Raw genomic sequence first — 19991 nt, 5'->3', positions numbered from 1 at the left:
ATATAGTGGTTAGTAAAAGTTTAAAAGAGTTTTGAATACCTAAGTGAAATTCCTATTTTCTCTTTTTCCTCTCTAAAATGTGGGGGTTTAAAAGTTTTCGGGGTGTTTTTGGCTTTTGCTTTGCCATAAGAAATACAGACTGAACCTGTTCATTGCTCCTTGAGCTTCAGGAGATAAAATGTGCAGTTCACACCATAATTCTGTCATGACAGAGAGGGAAAACAGCTCCCCCAAACGATGATCAGGTTTTCCCAGATGCTGAGTGCAAGGCAGAGAAGTTTCACCTCTTCCAGCAAACTGCAGGTCAGGGCCCTGTTTCTGAGGCACAGCCAAGAGAGAAACCTGGCTTTGGACTTTTTTATTGAGTCTCTGGGAAATGAGAACAAAACCTTCTGGAAAATGGACTCCTTTCCCTGCCCACCTCATTCCAAGAGGCCTCATCCATTGCTGTCAGCTTTTGACAGACAACGGGATGAATGTGTGTGTTGTGGCAGCCCCTCCAAGCCTCTGTGCCCAGGCTGTCAGTCTGGAAGCCAAAGAACAGCCACTGGTTGTAATTCCATCCTGGTCTAGGATGGCCCTTCAGCGTGTTCTGAGTGATGTTCAAGGCGGTCACTGCACATTACTGGGTCTGGGAGGGAGCATTTACTGCAGATAATCCAAAATGACAGGTCTGATAAACACCACTGGTGAGATTCTGATCAACCACAAATCATCTTTCTGCTTCATAGCAGAGGAACTCATAAATCAGAGAATCAGAATGGTTTGGGATAGGAGGGAACCTAAAGACCATCTAAGTTCCAATCCCCTTCCACTATCCCAGGTTGCTCCAAGCCCTGTCCAACCTGGCCTTGGACACTTCCAGGGATCCAGGGGCAGCCACAGCTTCTCTGGGCAACCTGTGCCAGGGCCTCCCCACCCTCACAGGGAACAATTTCTTTTTTAATGTCCAATCTAAACCTGCTCTCTTTCAGTTTAAAGCCATTCCCCCTTGTCCTGTGACTCCAGGCACGCCCTTGTCACAAGTCCCTCTCCAGCTCTCTTGGAACCCCTTTAGGTGCTGGAAGGGGCTTTAAGGTCTCCCTGAAGCCTTCTCTGAACACCCCCAGCTCTTCCAGCCTGTCTCCATGAAAAAGACCCCTTCCAAACCAAACAGTTCTGTGATTCTGTGCTGGCTGCACAGGCACAACCATCTCCATGAGTCAAAACTAAGCTGATGGCAAGGCTGTGTGTGGGGAAATTTGGCCCAGAACCCAAACCTCATTCACAAAAAGAAACACCAAATACTTGTTAGAACTCCTAAATCTTAATTTTTGAACTGTTCTTTCCTTTAAAAAAAAAACAAACACTCAATTAATATCAATAATTAAACAGGAATGAAACAAAAGCTTTCCAATTAACACACGACCCCAGGACTAATCGTGATTTTGGAACCCAAACACTTAGCAGTGCTGTCTCTCCAAGTTATTTTCAGGATACAATGAGTGTGTTTGCTCTCCAGTGCCATACACCATACCTGTCTTCTTACCTAACAGCGTGGTCGATGGGACAGTGTCTGATGATACTTTTGGGATGGAATTCCGGTCACCCACACGACACGGATCAATGGAAACCAACAGAAGATCAACGGGAAAAAAAGTTACAGAAAACGAAAACAAGGTTAGCTGTGTGTCACACTCAGAAGCCTCAGTCTTATAGGTCATATTGGGAAACATAAAAAAAGCAAAGGAAATTTAGAAACGAAAGAAAAGTCTGGCACTAGTACCTGAGTAGTAGGAATTCAACATAGATTTGCTCTGAAGGGTTTTGCTTTGGACAGAAAATGAACAAGGAGAGGGTGATGCTAGGTAGGAAAGACATAAGGAAAAGACTTTAGACATATATTAAGAGAGAGAAAGAGAACAGGGAGAATGTTCCTCAAAGAACACAGTAATATGGGATATATAAGGCTTATCAAAATGAATTATATTTTTCATCTCGACATGCATATTACATTTATTACATTGTCATCATGATGGATTTTCTTTAATATAAGCACTCCACACCCCAAATATAGTATTATAGTTACTGTAAATCAATATGTTCCTACAAGGGATACACATACAGCTACATTCACAGGTCTCTAGTCTAAATATCAATTTTTTTAACCAAAGAAGCAAGCTTATGGTTTTATCTCTAGGAGAAATATTCTTAAAAATGACCCCCAAAATACAAACTGCAGAAAGTCAGTATTAACAGTAAAATAAACCACAAAAATACACAGGCAGGGGAGCAATTTTTTGGTTAAAACAGCACAAGATTAAAAGGGACTTGTTCTTTGAGCCAAGGCTGTTCACAGCAAACCCTATAATCCTTTCCCCTGTGAGTTGGGTTCTTTCAGCAGGACAAGCATCCCTGCCTTTTCCCATTAAAGCAACAGATTTCTCAGGACAAGAATCCACAAATTTCCATATTAATAAAATCAAGTACTTCCATATTAATCAAACAATTTTGGAAAGGCTCAACATCTTCACAATAGATTCTTGTGTTGATAGTAAATTTATGAGGTTGGTTTATACCTACAATAGCAAACATGTACATTCTTATGGTAATCCATCATTTTTGAAGGCATATCCTTTTGTTATCACTCTGCATTCACTCTTGGAGTTACAGGCATTTATTTATCTCCTCCTCAGAATGTTGGGAAACAAGCTAATACAAATCTCAGTACATCAGAAAGATGACAGCAGATAACACAGGAAAAACTATTCCACAGCCCAGTGGAAGTAGATAAAACTCAGTGTACATCAAAGTAATTTCAGAAGCAATTTTTGTATCTCTAGAGCAAACACCGCTTAAAAACTTTGAGTTATTCTATGGGGAAAACCAAAGAAGTCACTGGTCTAGGGAGTTCCATAAAGTCAGCAGAATTACCTCCTGAGCAGTTTAGAATCATCTAGTAAATGAACTTGCTCTCACTCTGAGTTCTCCCAGCATATTTTCAGACTTGCACCACTTGAAAACACATTAAAACAATCGAATTTTTCATAGTTTAGTCTGCTGGAGCTCTGCCCCAGCTGCCCAGAGTCAGAAAGCTTCTCTCCTCTGGGGCCTCTTGCTCTGTGTTTGTCAGCCTAAATCAGACCCTTCTCTTACCACACTCACAACTTGGTCACTTTGGCAGATACATAAAATAAGATCTAAACAGAGGAATTGGTTTGCCCAGCACCACAGAGCAAGTCAGTGCTCAGGGCTTGGAGCAGGACCGAAGGTTTTCTGGAATTTGGGAGTGTAAAGAACTCACAGGGCCTTATTGCCTCTCCAGAACTGCTAAGGATAAATTACTGAGGCAGCTGAAGATAAACCCCTCCCTTCAGTGAGTTTGATTAAAAATGTTACCAAGTGAGGTTTATGAAATGAACAAAAAACCCAAAAACAAGCAAACAAACCCTAAAACAAACAAATACATACACACCCCAAAAAAACCCAAACCACAAAGAAAACAAAACAACAACATCAACAAAGTTTCCCAATACTTTGGAGAACTTCTTCCCCAAATCAGTCAGGTGGTGGCTTGTATAATGAAATGTGTACACAGTGCTGCTTCCTAACCAGAGGTTCTTACAAGCACTCAGCTCTGTAATCAAAGGGAACACGTCCAGAGAGGATTTCATATCGGGGTAGAGATTAAGACTTCATTAAAAATTCTCTTTGTATTCCCTGGAGTGGCACGTGAGGCCACATGACAGATCCCTCTAGTCATGCAGAGTGGTGGAGGCTTCTTCCTAGTCTGAAAATTATTCTTCTTTCATTTTTATAAGATTTCTTTTGTGCTAGAAACCCCCACAAAAATCCCAGCCAAACCAGTAAAAGGGAATTTAGTATATTTTCCTTTTATGCCTTTGATGAAATGTGGGTTTATTTTTTATTTTTAATAATTTTTGTACTAAAGAAAACACCTCATATTCATGACACTACAAGTCCTTGGACTGCACTTAGCAGGTGACCAGATTATGAGTGAAAATTGTCTATGGGGTAGGAGTAAGAACCAGATCTTGCTGTATTTGTCTTTTGTGAGTCAGAGTAAACCTAAAGACCTTTGCGTGTCACTCATCACAAAAACACTCAGGATATGGAAAGGTGTGAGTTTATATGTTTCTTGGTTCAAAGGGATCCTTAACATCCTGAGTGCCACTTGCCTACATCTTCCTCTCATCTTGTTCTCCTAAATAAAAGCAGAGTAACTTGGTAACTGTGTAGTAGTGTCTACTACTGCAAAACTCAGCTCCCCCACTTCCAAAATGCTGGAACACTAAAGCCACAGACCTCATCTCTATCAGTCTCACCCCTGAAGGGTGGCTGGAAAGGGGTCTCCTCCCAAAGTGAGATGTTACAGAAGCTAAGCACACCTTCATAAGGCAGTTTCTAGCAAAACTGGCTGCATTTTAAGGCATGAAATCCTCAGAATCAAACAGTTCCTGCCAGAACCCCTGCCAGGATGTCAGGATGGCTCTGCTGGGGACATGGAATTCTCCTGGCCAAGCCTGGTCCGTGGCATTTTAGCACAGCACAGCCAGAAGAGCAGAACACATCAGCAGTGCATCACTGCTGAGCTCCTGTACTGCTGCTTCTCCCATCCCTGCCAAACTGCACGGGATTTCTGGGGGGTGACACCCCCCTGCACACCCTCCTGGGCACTGCAGATCTGGGGGACAATTTAGGCCCATCTTGCCTCCAGTTTGCCATCCTGGTGCATAATAACCCTGCACAGACCAGCGTCTACGTGTGACTGTGCTGCTTTCCAGATGTTCCTGCACACCAAAGAGCACACTCCAACACCCAAAGACCTTCATCTACCTCCAAGGGATTTAGGATGTATTTTTATTTTTTAAAAAGCATGATACTGGAGGAAACGAACAACTACAATGAGCCTGCTTCACCTCCACATAATCCCTGAGTAAAACCAGACAAGCTGGAACAGCCATGGAATAATTTATGTTGCAGCAAACACCTTCTCTGATTCCATATGGTGTCAGAGACAGAGGTTGAGTCCAAAAAAATCTCTTTAATTTAGACCCCTGTATGCACGAATAAGAATCCTGCCTGGATAACAACTAACACTGCAGAATGGAAGGAGGGATGAGGGGCTTTGCTTCAGGCCAGGAAAGATAAATGCCCAATTTTCTACCACTTTCAGCAAGACCTGAGGTCTTGATGCCTCCTCAGAGAAGGAGGGGCTGAGAAGCAGAAGGGCAGCTGTTCATTTTTGATCTCATTCATGATGGAGAGCACCAGGCAGCACCTCTGAGAGCTGCTGGAGGTGACAGGGCAGTGTGACAGGGAAGCTACAGCAGGAGGGTGGGCAGGGCTCACCCAGGGAGAGCTAAAGTCCCCCTGCCATGGGAGCAGAGCCCTGGCCAAGCTGGAGGGACCACGGGAACAGAAAAGCTTCTACAGGGACTCACTGAATTTCTTCTGCCTGCAAAATTATCAAAATTATTGTGACAGAAAGCAAAAACTGGAGGGAAGGGTACAAGCCCTGCAAGGACATGTATTCTGGAGATAAACCTGTCTGCAAGTCACTCAATAACTGTGAGGGATCCTACTTAGCAAGTTGGCATGTTCTATTTAATTGCTTTTGTGAGCTCCCAAGGTGATCCTGGGACTGAGAACACTTTGCTTCTCTTGGTGGACTTTTCTTCAAGAAGGAGGGGGGTATTTCCATGTCACTGCTGCAGCCAAGTCAGGCTCCCAGAGCTGAGGGGCAGCATGGAGAGGGTGACTCCCCATCAGGAGATACCTGCAAATTCTATTTACCATTGGGGGCAAAGAGACAATTTCAGAAGGACTTTGACTGCTGCTTAAGACAGTTGATTTCACCAGCTAGGATGGATAACCCCCAGTAAAACTCTATTAGTTAGCAGGAAGGTTAAGAATTAATCTTATTATGTTATTCCAAAGCAGGCCTGCATAGAAACCCTCAAGTATTAAACTTTATTATGCAATTTTATATTTTTTTAAGGAAGGTTTTTACCCATAAAATTCCTGTATCAGCACGTGCACACTACTGCACAGAACTTACCTCCAACACCTCAGCATCCTGGACTTGGCAGTCAAAAATTTGGAGAAATCATGAAGGTTCATTAATAATTCTTTCTCATGGACATAAAGAGGGAAAAATCCAAAAAGAGTCAACCCATGATTGACTCAGGCTGTGTTATAGGGGGAGACTGGTAAAATCTGCAGTGATGTCAGACAAGCAAAGGTCTAACTGATTTAAAGAAGAGAAACCTGGAGGGATGCTTTCTCACCAAATTTGATACAGCATATATTCTATAGTTGCCATTTCAAGTAAATGACTCAGCTGTTTTAATTAGTCTGTCAAAATACCAAGGGAAAGAAATGAGGTCATATTTTAAGCTTGTCTCTGGTTGGAAAAAGAACCCCCAGACTTTCAAAAACCCAGATTCTGAAGGAAGTGTTAAACACTTCATTTTCCCCAGACATTTCAGCCAAGCTGCCCTGGCTGCTCCGGGGTGGCTGCTCCAGCAGTGTCTGCTGCTCTCCTGCCTCTCAAAGATATGAACCCCAGACAACTCCTGCTGCCTCCTCAGGAGATAGAGCTGCTCAGAGCCTGAGAAAATTAGATCTTGACTGAAGTCAATTTAATATCAGAGGAAAGTGTTCACTGCTGGCCCTGACGGTCCCAAACACCTATTTATCCATCTCAGAGTGTGCTACCCAGAGTGGCAGCACCAACATGTGCAGATGGAATTTGACATGACCTACAGATAGAGGGAAAGGAAGAATTCACTCAGCCTGTCCCACTCAATCTGAGATTACAAGAAATCAGTGGCAGTGATAAAACACATTTTGTACCATGAGCACATCCATGTTAGTAATTAGGGGGAAAAAACAGTTCACTAAAGACAAGAGTTTTAGTACACACTTGAGTTTCAGAGCTGTTCCCTGTCCAAACTAGCAGGCTCAGTGTCAAAAGAAGGAGTGACATGCCCAGAGTGTCTAAGTTTATATTTATTTAATACGAAAAAAAGTTTACAAATCCACCATGCAATCCACCATGCACTCAGCCTGCATCTAGAGAGGTTAAAGGATGACTTTGTGCTGCTTTACCCACAAAACTCTTTGAGCTACAGAGGTCTGAGTGGTTTACAAGTGTTAACTAAGATCAGTTTTACTGAACCTGGGTGAAGAATAAAGCGAGGACACAGACAAAAAGAAGAAATGCTGTCTTTCCATTCCAGTTCTCTAGCCAGGAGACCATGCCTTCTTTCATAACCATTTCATACACAAAATGTTATTTCATCCTACAAGTCAGCTAAGTGATTTGATTTGACTCTCCTACTCACAAAGGAAAAGATATTTCTAAGGAACAAATAAACATGTGCCTCTTTGACTGTCTGATGGAGTTATTAGAACAGACTATGAATTATTCTCAGTAGATTTAGAGCCAGCAGGAATGTTCTCCACCTGTCTAACAGTTAAAACAGGGGCAGTGCCAGAGACATTCCAGATTTCTATGGAGATTTTGCAATGATCTCTATCACTGCCATTCCTAACTCCTCAACATTGTGCCCATAGGAAGAGGTCCTTTTAGGAACCCAGAGCTCTCCAAGGGGGTCATATCCATTGCAAGCAAGTTAAACTTACTGAATCCATTAACATCTTGGCAGCTGGAAGAAAAAGCATCTTCATTGTGCACAGCACTGAGTTTGGTGGAGGTCTTGTCAGAAGTAGCCACGGGACCCATCTCCCTCTGTGTGCTGGTCTGAGTCTCCTTCTGCTTCTTGGCCAGCTTCCTTTGGGGCAGTTTGGAGAGGGGAGAAACCAAGGTCAGTTTTCCCTCATTAAAAACGAAGCAATGACAAAATATTTTGACAAACCACAGTTACCCCACTCGGTCAGACATGCAGGGCGTTTGACAAACTGCACAAGAGCAGAGCCCACAACTTCTGAATGTAACTGTTGTGGAGCACAGCAAACATCTTTGAGCTCAGCTGACCCTCCCAGTCACTTCTGTTGCACAAACCTGCATCACCCCAGCAGTGGGAGTGCTACCTCATCCTTGGAGAGGGTGGCATAGGCACAGCCCCTGGAGGGGGTGGAAACCACTCCAGGAAGAGCAGAGGGCTCGGGATGGGAGCAGTGATCAGCACCACTCACTTGGAGGTGATGGGACATCTGCATCCATCCCATGGGGTGTCTGCACCAGGGGTTTTCTTGGAGTGCTCCAGGGGACCTGTCTCTGTGTGACCTGAGAGCTGGAGCAGAGTTTTGTCCTGTCCCCATCACAGCAATGAGGGCAGCAGCCTCCTAAATTCTGATACACGCCCAAACTGCACTGAGGATCCACAGCCAGTGAGGGGTGGGGCAAATTAAAGGCTGAAACTGTTTTAGAAATGTCCACATATGCCTGTGCTCCAGGAAAAAAAGGTATTTTCTTATTTTGAGGAGACAGCAAAAACTTTGGCCAAAGCAGAAACGCTGCCTGCTCTGAAAACACTCCCAGAGCTGAGAGCATAAGAGGCTCCTCTTTTGCAAACACAGCTAATAATAAGAAAATGGAGAGAAGCAGGAAAAGTGAGCTGCTAAGCTTCCACTGACATTTGACTGCCCTGTGCTTCACTTGTATCAGAGAGCAAAACCCTTTAAAAATGAATGTGTGACATTCTACAATCCACACCTTGAAAAAATATCACACAAATCCCTGGCGCCAGCAAAGAACTTTGCTTACACAACTTCCCTAGATAAGAAAATAAAACAAAATAAAAGGGAGAAAAACAGATTACTGTAAGCAGGAGCTTTAGATTTCTCTCTTTCCTCCGACTCAAAGAAGAAAAAAAAAAATCCTAACGACTAAATCATTGTGCAAAGAGGTTTTTCTTCTCTAAGACTACAGGCTTATGGTAAGTGCTACCTGTCTTTTAAACTGCATTAGATTCTTAAAAAAGATACTCCTTGCAGCATAGTCTAACGGGCTTTATTTATCCACAGAACATGTCAGAGTGGCATTTCCAAGCAAGTTCAAGCACACAGCTGAGCCCCAGCCTTCAGGAGATGGGCAGCTTGGCCAGTCACACTCATTTGCAACGAAGGGTCAAAGACAGCTAAAACCTTTGCCTGTGTCTGTGGGAAAAGGACTTTTTTAAAGCAAGTGGATAATCCAGATCAGGAGAGCACAGATTTATGGAGAAAACTCGAATGTTTGCTGCAAACTTTAGAACAAACACATGTTTCATCTTGTTCCTCCAGCTGGGGTTCAGCCTTTTACAATTAGTGGTTCCAATCCAAACCCAGAGCTGTTCAAATTGGGTACAAAACCACAGGGGGCACATTTAGATCTCCCCACACCCCCATGGTGCACCCACTCCTGCAGATGAAGATACAAAGGGGAACAGTCCTTGAGTGATGAAGCAAAAAGCTGGTGTTTAATGATGTTAAAAGCTTTGCTTCCAGTGTTGGGCAATGTTAGCACAGAGCTGCAGACGTGGGAGCCCGTATTTTTTGTGCTGTGGTACCTGTGGTAACTACAATAGTCTTGAAGTGTATTAACTCTACTATGTGGTTCCATAATCCTTCAAATTTGCTAATAGCACATGCCTGTGTGAATTCTTTTGGCAACAGGAATTAAAATCTCTCAGTGGGAAACACTAATCCAAAATGCAGAAGTCTTTAATAACAAGCACTCTGGACTGCTGGGGTGAGCCCCTACAGACGACCACTGCTGAGGTTTAAAAATGGTGAGTCAAGAAGGGCGACTTCCTTTTTAAATCCAAATGCAATTATTTGTGGCAATTATTATCTGTAAGTCCCCACGGCCTGGTATTTTTTTCAGAAATGCCAACAGGCTACAAAGAGCTGGAATTGGCAAACTTGTTTTCTCTTTGAGCAACAACATTTCTGCATGTCCTAGGCAGGAAAAGAAAGTAACCCCAAACCCAAGCCCATTAGTCCCCAAAGGCCTGCTTACAACAGCCCTATGCAAAGGAGTTCTACCTGGTCCTGTAGAAGACAGAGAGGCCCCTAAAACATTGGCTTGAATGCCTAAAAAGAAAAGGTGACATGAGTTTAAAGGTCCCAACCTAACTCGCACACACAAACCGGCCGCCCCTGCGCAGGAGCTCACAGGGGGACCAGGGAACACAAAACGCTTCTGCACCTGAAAAATGCTACCATTTTCTTTATCACTTTCCACCTTTCTCCCTCTCTCTTCCAAGAACGTAAAACTTCTCCATCTAAATTTAGAGGGAAAAGGAAGACAGATCTCTTTTGAGGATTTCAGAGCTAAGCTCGCCAGACACATCAAGGGGCTCTCGGTTTCTGAACGTGCCTTTTCTGCCGCCGTTCCGTGTCTGGAGAGAGTGGCAGCACAGGACTAAGCCTATTTGGTCCTTGCCATCATTATAATTCATAGAAAGGATTATAAAATCAAATGACTAGCACTTTCCAGAATGTTAAGGATGTGACTTAAACCCGCAGCTAGGTAGAGGTTTATTTCCCAGCGTGTCAAAAATGCCTCAGGAATTGGGAAAGCATTCATCTAGAAATGCTGCTTCCAAAAATAGAGATCTCTGCGGATCACTGACAAGCCACATCAGTGACAGGGCTCCTGCTCTCCCCACTGACCAGCCTCCCCTGAACACAGCCCTGCAACACCCCGACGAAGCTGCTCTGGGAGCATTAGTGTCAATCACGGGTGCCCAGAGTGTGCCCAGCACAGCCTGACACCAGGCACGGAGCAGACACCTCCCCACTCATGCATTATGCAGCTGAAAAGGGGAGGAAATAAAGGCCCAGGCAGATGTTGGGAAGAAGAGTGCTACAATCAACACAGGGTGAAGAGACTGAAATGTCAGCACGGGAATAAGGTGATATTAATGGCCGGGTTACATTTAAGGGTAATGTGTGAAGAAGAAAACAGGAGTCCGTGGATGGAGTTTAGTGGGTTGCCCCTTGCAGGGCTTGTAAATGAAGAGATGGTGTTTAGAAGCACTACACACACACAGGAGGGATGAGACAGAAAGACGCTCGACATTGAATAAAAAAAATGAAATCAGCTGTATCATCAGGCAGTTGATGGTGACCCCACTAAAGCAAGGATAAAACTACTGGCAGTGAACCTCAACTGAGTGTGGGTTTTGGAAAAAAAAAGATGGAGATTTGATTCAGTTATTTTTGAAACTTCTACTCCTATCAGAAACTAGACGTAAAATCTGAAGCACTACATTAAAATTGCCAGAGTTCCACTTAAACACTCCAGGAATGCAAACCTGGTATTGAGCACAAACCATTTAATGCCACGGGCATTAATCAGAGAGCTCAAGTAATATTTTCTGTTGGAAGTATCTGCAGGATCAGATCCCTGTTTTGCGGAGGTTTGGATAAGCATCCGGGATTATTTTTTAAAAACAGCTTCAAACTCTTCTTTAACTTTTTCTATCAATTCTACATGAATGTTAAAGCTGTAACTGCCACTCCTCCAGAACTCTCATACGTTTACGTTGACAGATTTAATTTTAGATGTTTCCCAGGGATGGGTTATATACACTGTAATGTAGATTTGCATGCACAGGTAATTTAGACATTAGGTATAGATCACCTAAGTTAAACGTGAAATTTCCTCCCACAGACACGAATTGCACATTGCCCTCGTTTTCAATAAGCAGTTTCAAAAAGCCACAAAATAAAACTCCTTTTGCAGAACTGTGCATAGTAAACTGCTGGGAGCACACACATTATTTATGATGAAATCTGCAGCAATTTAAGGCAGGCTGTGATGAGCCATACAAATAAAAGGGAGCACTGGTTAAACAGAAGATCTACTGAACAGGATCTCCATCCCCTAAACCTGTGGTAGATCACAAAATCAGTTTAGAAGAACAGTTTCATGCTGGTGTGAAAAATAAGGGAGGGATTATACATGGCACTACAATCTGCAAGGTCTGGGTGATCCTTTTGGTGTGACTGAGGATCAGAGAAGACTCTGCTGTAACACTGCACTTCAAATAAGACACGTGCCAAAGGGACACACACAGAGAAGGACAAGGAAGGTAAAGCTGGAAAACATGATCTACAAGGAAAGGCCAAAGGAAATATGGATCTTTAATCTAGAGAAAAGGAAATCAAATAGGGTCGAGAGGTCTTCAAACATATGAAAAGACATCACAGGGGAGCTGCTCTCACTGTCTGCAAGGGCAAGGGAGTAAGTAATAGGGCTCAGCTATGGGAAGGGCAGTTCATTTGAAACTTGGGGACAACTCCATGCAGGAAAAGCTGCCTGTCTCTCAAACTGACAGGGTAGACAGGCTGTGAAGTTTTGGTCACTAAAGATCTGTAAACAGAGCAAGTGGAACGGGAGTTCAGAGCCTTCCATCGCTCCGATGCTTGGGGAATCTCCTCCGTGCTCTGATGGTCCTCCTTCAGTCTGCACCTCCTCACTGCTCCCCCTGCACTGACTGCAGCCTCAGCAGGGCTGAGGAGCATTCCTGGCCTCAGGAAGGTTATGGCAGGAACACAGGGAGTACAGGTGGAGTGAAGAGCAAGGAGCATTGTTACTTACAGAGCAAACATCACTTGACAGGAGAAAGTGAAGTAATGCAGAGGGAAGTCAAAATATGCTCTGAGTATTTCGTACTGAGTGCACACAAACAGAGGGTCTTGAGAAATATGATCCAAGCTTCACTTGATCAAATTTTTAACCACTTTTTGTGGGGACATTTACTTACAACCCTACAAACTTTACACAGGTCAGAGCCATCCAATATATATAAGCCTGTGTTGGTACTGACAGCCACAAACTCTGCCCCCTCCAAAGTTTAGGCTTGCAATCACCACACAGACATGTTCTAAATAATATCTCACCTACTTTCTGCATTTTCATTTTTTTTTTTTAATTTGCCTTTATTAGACTGGCATAGCCACTGATTAACAACTCTGTTTTTCCAGCATTTAATGAGAAAAGCATCTTACAGGAATGTTTCTTCTTAAAATCCTGATTTAGCAAGCTGACCTGTGCAGGCAGATCCCACCATCCATGGAAATATATGGAGATATTTCTGTATTAATGTGGTTATACAGAGGTATGCCTATAAATAAAATAATGAGATTTTTTTTTCTTTTCAAATGTCCCACAGACAGTGGAAATAAATTCAGCACAAACCCTGTTATTTAAAAAAAAAAAAAAAAGTAAGTATAAATTTAGCTTAATAACCTTTGACAATTCCTCCCAGCTGAAATCATCCAACAATTAAAACTGGTAAGAAATTGCAATGGGAGTTGAAGGGGCTTCCTATGTTGTAATAATGTCCAAGGAGTTCTGGCCAGTTCAGGGGAAAAGTAAAACATCATCTTGGCCATTGAGTGCCCTTCTCTTATAAATAACATTAAACTGAGTGCTTGTAACACACACATGAATCTCTATATTTCCAGAAACACTTCCCTGGTCTGATATCTCTCCTGATTAAATTTCATTCTGCAGCCATTACCGAGCCCAGGAGAAAGAAACAAAGCAAAACAAACAACCCACACAGAGAAAACATTTCCATTCCTTTTCCTGGTGAGGAAACAATAAAGTCATGATACGAGTTGCTGCAGTTGAAAATACTGTTGCAAACGAGGTGCCTGTCATTAAAGGCAAACCCTCCTGTAAAATGGATGAATTGCTGCCTGTGTTTTACAGCTTCAGCCAGGAAAAAAAAAACAAAAGCTTTCAGACGTGGATGGGTTGAGATCCTGCACTGCCCATTAAATTTAAGTGCAAAGAGACAGCCAGCAATTCTGTACCAACCTTAGACACCATTTGTATTGGTGTAAATACAGAGTAACTCCTCTGAAAAGGCTCAGGCATCACCCTGGGGACAGGGATGAAAGGAGTGCACCAGGACAGGAACTCCCAATTCCACAGCTCCCTTTTCCCAGGACAAACACAGGTTCTGTCCCAGGATCTCAAATCATAAGGAACCAGCTTTTGATGGTGGGTAAATTGAAGGACACTATATGATGAGTTACAAGTTAGGAATTGAGGCCTCCTGGGTTTGTATTTCCACTTAAAGCATATTATAAAAGACCTTTATGGCCTTCTCTTTCACCTGTTCCTACATGTTGTAACAAGTTTTCAATCAAGTGTTGCTATACAAAAATCCCATAACTACGTATACCAAAAATAACTAAAAGAGCTGCTCTTATAAATGAATATTTGTGACTGGTTTCACCAGAGCTGAGGGTGCTCAGCCATCTTACAGAATCATATTTTAAGCCCTGGATTGCAGCAGAACACAAGACTGGCTGAAGGCAGAACTCCAATTACCACAGTGCTGTGGCCTGTCTCTGTAAAAACCAGTTACTTATGACATAACTCTCTGTGACTTTAATAGAGTTATCACTAAGAACTGTTTAGAAGAGTTAGGGTTGGGGATTTTGACCTTCCTAACAAGAAGATTTTGGTTCCTAACAAGAAGAAATGCCAGTATAGCAGATGACAAAGCGTTGAGAGGAATTATCTGAAAGTAGACAAGAACTGCTCTAAGAAACACAACTTTGAAGTCCAGAAACTGAAACCAAAAATAAAGTGATGTAGTCCATATGGTCACATTTAAAGGTCTGCCAGCAGATCTATTTGAGAACCTGCTTTTCAGTGCTGGTAACTCATTCAACTGAATTTTGCCTCAGAACTAAAACATTCATACAAAGTCATAGCATGGAAACCAATTCTATTTAAAAAAATATATACATACTGCTGCTCTTATTTTCACAACATTTCAAATAAACTTGAATCAAACCTCTCTGCTTATGGGAGGCTGTAGCAATTTCTATCAGCTTTGCTAAGAATTACACAGTCCTTAGCAACTTCAGATTTTCATCTGCAATCACAATGCAACACCCTATTTCATGTGAACCTTGAAACATGGAACTCAGTAAAACTTCACTGTTTGCTCCTTCATGGATTCTCCTGATTTCTTCCCTTGCTACTGGAATATTCCTTGTGCCTTGACTGTTGTTCAGGTTCCTCTCTTCACTTTTCCTGAGTCACTGTACTATTCCCTGAGCAAAAGAGTTCTAGCAAATTGATCCCCAGAAGCCATTACAAGAGAGCAAAGAGACCCCTTAAGGATCCCTGTGGTTGCTCCAGCAGAGCAATCCTCAGCTGACTGCTTAAAACAATGTCGTGCTGCTGTAAAATGGGTCACAGAGGGCTCAGAGGTTGATTCATCTTTTTAAATACATAAATCTCAAAATATAGTGGAGCAGGGAATGTTCTGACCACATGGTGTCTGCTGGAAGAAGACAAAATTATAATGCAAAACCTGGGACTGAATTTTTCAGGCAATGGTGCTACTGGTTGTAAGAAACCAGAACAGTAAAATATGAGAAGCGTGCAGAAGAGGAAAGGTTGTACCAGGAAATTCAAACAGCTAGCAGCACCCATGTGTTAAAAGCATCCCCTAGTTAGTTAAACTTCTCTTTAATCTGACTTCTTAGGGTCAAATTCCATTCTTAGAGAAGCAGAGTGAGGTCTAGAGCAACTGGAGTTACTCTGCATTTACAGTGAAATCACTGGGCAAAGTCAAGGCTTGTGATGGTGTCCTGAGGCTCCTCACGTGCTCCAGGGAGTGGGGAAGGTCCTCTTTCAATAATTTTCTGATAGGTCATTGAAAAGTAAGATCCCTCCACGTAGGGATCCTCAGATTTAACTCCTGTCCTCGTTCTTTGGATGTGAAGCAACTCAAGTGGAGAAGAACTCAAATGGCAGCACATTAACATGCTCCTTTGGCTGACCTGCTCAGCACCCTCCTGCTGTGTCTCCAGGACAAAGTCCCAAGACCAAGAGGAACTGCAGGAACAGGCAAAGGATGTGGTTGCTGGAGCAGCAGAGCAGGAGGAACTGGCAGGGCCCTTTTGACAACTCTCTGGATTTCAGAGCCCTGACAAGTGTGGCAGGTTGTGCTCCCGGGAAAAGGGGGATGGCAGTGACACGGCTGCTGCTTCTGAGAGATGGAGAGGGCAGAGCTGTTCCTCTCAGCAGTAACAGCTGCCTTTCCACCCCTCCCAACCCTCTGAGGGCGGCAAAGCATCCAACTCAGTTCTCCAGGTCTCTTTCCTCAGATCATTGATCTAGTCCTCTCCTCCTCCTGATCCTCAGACAACTATTATCCCAGCAGAAACAGCTTGGCCCCGACTACTTTCCAGCCCCTCAGTCTTTAGACAACAGATGGCTCTGGAAACACCGATGTGTGAAGCATTTTCATGTGCCTTAAAAACTGCCTTAATTATGCAGCCTTGTCGTTAGGACTGGACAGGTGATTTAGATCTGAATATCTGAACCACTTCATAATCCAGCCATCTAAACCAACCCTGGGAACCTGGCAACTCCAGCAACAGGGATGTTTGCTGAGATCCTGTCAAGTTGTAGCTGTCAGAAATCTTGGGATTTTAAAAAAGCTTATATCCATGGCTTCCCAACAATATCTTTCAGGTGTGAATTTTCCTGAAGTCTGGCTACGTACAATGGAATGTTAAAAAGGTGCACTTGGGACACTCCGTATCTGTCCCATTTGCATTTATAGAATCATGGAATCATTTCTGTTGGAAAAGACCTCAAAGATCATCGAGTCCAACTGTTAACCCAGCACTGGCAGGTCCATCACTAAACCATGTCCCCAAGTGCCACATCTACATGTGTTTTAAATGCCTCCAGGATGGTGACTCCACCGCTGCCCTGGGCAGCCTTTGCCAGTGCTGGACAGCCCTTTTGGAGAAGAAATTGTTCCTACTATCCAACCTAAAGAAGAATATTCAATTTGAAGAGCTATAAACCATAACTGATATATGGACATTAATGTGTTTGCAGGCACAATTACAGGTGCAATGGGAGAACAGGGAAAACACAACAGTGTGCAACTGAGAAAACTAAACACGAGCTGCTGGAAAGACAAGGATAAATGGAATGGTAGAAATAAAGTGGTAAAAGAAAAGAATACCACAAAGCACAGAACTACCACAGGGTGACCATGCTCAAGAAACATCATCCCCAGCCAAGTACTTACAAGTAATAGGAGTAGGAATAGGCATTTCTTCTAAATATCGACGGCCAATCAGATGAACAAAATATCCAAAAGGAGAAAAAAAGAAAAGCACATAATTAGATTTATAAGAACTCTAGGATTCTTTTTCAATATACAAAGTATTTGTGCTGGTTTTTGTACTGAGTTACCATTTTCTTACACTTTTTCCAGGAGCTATATAGGGTGGTGAATAATAAATAGTGAGCTGGAGACGGGTTGTGTTTCACTGACTGGTGTCACCATGTATAAATCCCCTCACCTCTTTCTTCCCTCACTTTGCCACAGCAGTAACATGGATAATGAGACTTACTTTTGCCTGTTAAGTGCCTTGACATTTTTGAAATGGAAAGAAAGATGTCAGAGCTATTAATATAAATAACAATAAACAGGGGAAGCGCCAATGCGAGAACGCCACAATTTTGGAATATTTAGACAATGAGCAAATTGTCTAATGATAAATCACGCTTCATCAAACTCTGAAATGCAAATAGTTCATTACCAATTCAAGCATCACTCCATATTTAGAGCTGAGCACTGGGGGTATGCATGAGCTTTCTGCGTCACTGTGAGCAAGCATTTTCTACCACAGTTTTTCAACAATTCTCTCCGGAACATTTTGATATGTGTTTGAGCAGCGCCACAAACCGAGCCTTGGCAGTCAGTTAGAACTTAAGAGGTGATGTTTTCCCTTTCATAACTGGAAAAGGGCTCCTCTGAAAAGCTGGTTCACAGCAGATGTGGCCCAGGGTGTTACAGATCTCCCGCCAGGCACGAGGAGTCTCAAAAGCAGCAGCAACGGTCAAGACAGGGAAAAACAGGGAAACACAAACTTCAGTCTGCTGCACAACTTTAAAATCCAATCCTTGAAGACTCCACAAACACTAGGAATTGCTTAGAAATACAATTGCAGGGTTCAAGTGGTCACTTTCATGGTTGCTCTGAACACAAATTCCATAAGCACATGTGGGAACCAGACTCAGCACAGTCACTCTGTGCACACACGGGGCTAAGGACAGTTCATGAGGATTAAATGGAAATGACTTGGTTTTCCTGGAGGTGGCTCTTGCTATAAACCTGAAATTCTGGCCAGATTCCTGTTATTTTCCAAGCTACTGGAATGGCATGGATTCCAAGGTACACCTGAAGGTATTTTAACATAATTTTCTTATCTCTTGAAACCCAGAAATGCCATGTGCCATAGAATGCACCAGAAAGGTGCAGTGACTGCCACTGAGTTTCACTGTGGAATTCCAAGTTCCCAATAACTTCTGAACAAAGGGAAAAACAACCAGAATGTGTAAAATGAGAGCTCACAAAGCTGAACCTCCTACACCCCCAAAATCATTCCATTAAACCAACCCCCCCTGAGGCCAGGCCAGGTTTCACACAGGACTATCCACTGCAATTGTTCCCTTCAGCATCTTGTTGTTCTTTCTGCTGCTCTCCTGTCTCACCAGGAGACATCTGTGATCACACCAGACTCTCAGCTCTCATTAAAAGCTGCACATCCCTCCAGGCTGCAGAGGAAAGCTCAGAAAGATCTGCTCCATAAGGACAGAAAATAAAGGCAAGCAAAAGGAGGGTTATGTTTAGGAATTGGACAGTCCATTTTGGCTCAAATTCTCCTGAAATATGCAGCCTAAAATAAGGACTTCCTAAGGAATATTTCAAATCTTACTGTGAAAACTGGTCAGAGTTATGGTTCAGTAAAAACATGACCTGGTCCTAGAATGTATGAAACAACCCAAAAAGCCCTGGCTGTGTCCCACCTTAAATATGGACACAGGAGGGACATGGGGCAACAAATGTGTAAATACCCCTTCTGCTGATTCTATCCTACAGCTTGGGTATGCTCTGCCCAAGAGGCTTTGGGGTTTCATTTAATTAGTTTAAGGTAACAACCTAAATCCTAATCCAGAATAAGGAGCTGAATTTTCATAGAAGGAAATAATCCTAGACCCTACATAGCCCCAAATCTCCTTTTTTGCTACTGACAGCAGTTTAAAGAACTTATTTACAGTACACCCATGACAGGCTGTCTGATCCTATTTATTCAGCCTTATATTTAAGGGGTCAGTGGAGGCTTTGTCTGCTCAAACACACAAGCCTGAGAAGTGTCACATTCTTCACTCCAGGGAAATGCAAGTCACGATTACACAGGAATTAAAACTGTCCAGATGAAATCACAACTGACCAAAATCAAATCCTTTGGGGGGGCAAAGTCAAAAGGTATTTTCTCCTAAAGAGAAGTTTACAAATGTCTTGTTTCAGTTTGCTTTTACTAACCAATCCTGTATTCTCTGGTACACAAATATATTTAACTAATATTAAGGACAAAGAAACAATCTCCTTAGAGAACTGGAATTGTTTTGATACAATAAAAATGAGGTATTTCAAGATATGTATCTATTAATGAAAGAAAACAGTACTGCCTTCTATGGGCAAACACACTCAAGTGGGCACTGATCACCACCTATACATTAACAGGCTAAATTATCATAGAATCACTGAATGGTTTGGGTTGCAAGGGACCTTTAAGATCATCTCATTCCACCCCCTGCCAGGGCAGGGACACCTTCCACTAGCCCAGGTTGCTCCAAGCTCTGTCCAACCTGGCCTTGGACACTTCCAGGGATGGGGCAGCCACAGCTTCTCTGGGCAACCTGTGCCAGGGCCTCCCCACCCCCACAGGGAAGAATTTCCTTTTAATATCCAACCTAAACCCACTTTCTTTTAGTTTGAAGCCGTTCCCCCTTGTCCTGTCCACGACATGTCCTTGTAAATAGTTTCTCTCCATTATGTGGCAGCAATTTGTGTGTCATACACGTGATGATGATACTGTGATGTAACTCATGGAGCTACTGGGTTCCCAAAACCAAGAAAACAGATTTTGTAATTGATTCTGATTTTAGATACTGTAAGACAGTCATA

The 19991-nt window shown here is 42.9% G+C and overlaps 1 protein-coding gene across 1 annotated transcript in view; it reads right to left on the bottom strand.

Annotated features, from left to right (window-relative positions):
- Window positions 1-19991, bottom strand: part of PTPRT (protein tyrosine phosphatase receptor type T) — a 282106-nt gene that overhangs the window by 53103 nt on the left and 209012 nt on the right. The window contains exons 13-16 of the mRNA XM_039382339.1: window positions 17043-17103; window positions 7651-7799; window positions 1766-1843; window positions 1529-1564 (exon numbers count right to left, since the gene is read on the bottom strand). Coding sequence (XP_039238273.1) covers window positions 1529-1564; window positions 1766-1843; window positions 7651-7799; window positions 17043-17103 — 324 coding nt within the window. The remainder of the gene's footprint in view (window positions 1-1528; window positions 1565-1765; window positions 1844-7650; window positions 7800-17042; window positions 17104-19991) is intronic.

Source organism: Pipra filicauda, unplaced genomic scaffold (genome assembly GCF_003945595.2).
Source record: "Pipra filicauda isolate LSUMZ 115617 unplaced genomic scaffold, ASM394559v2 scaffold265_size1292809_pilon, whole genome shotgun sequence".
NCBI classification, from domain to species: Eukaryota; Metazoa; Chordata; class Aves; order Passeriformes; family Pipridae; genus Pipra; species Pipra filicauda.
The sequence above is the reverse complement of the archived record's forward strand: the minus strand, read 5'-3'. Positions and strand labels throughout refer to the sequence as shown.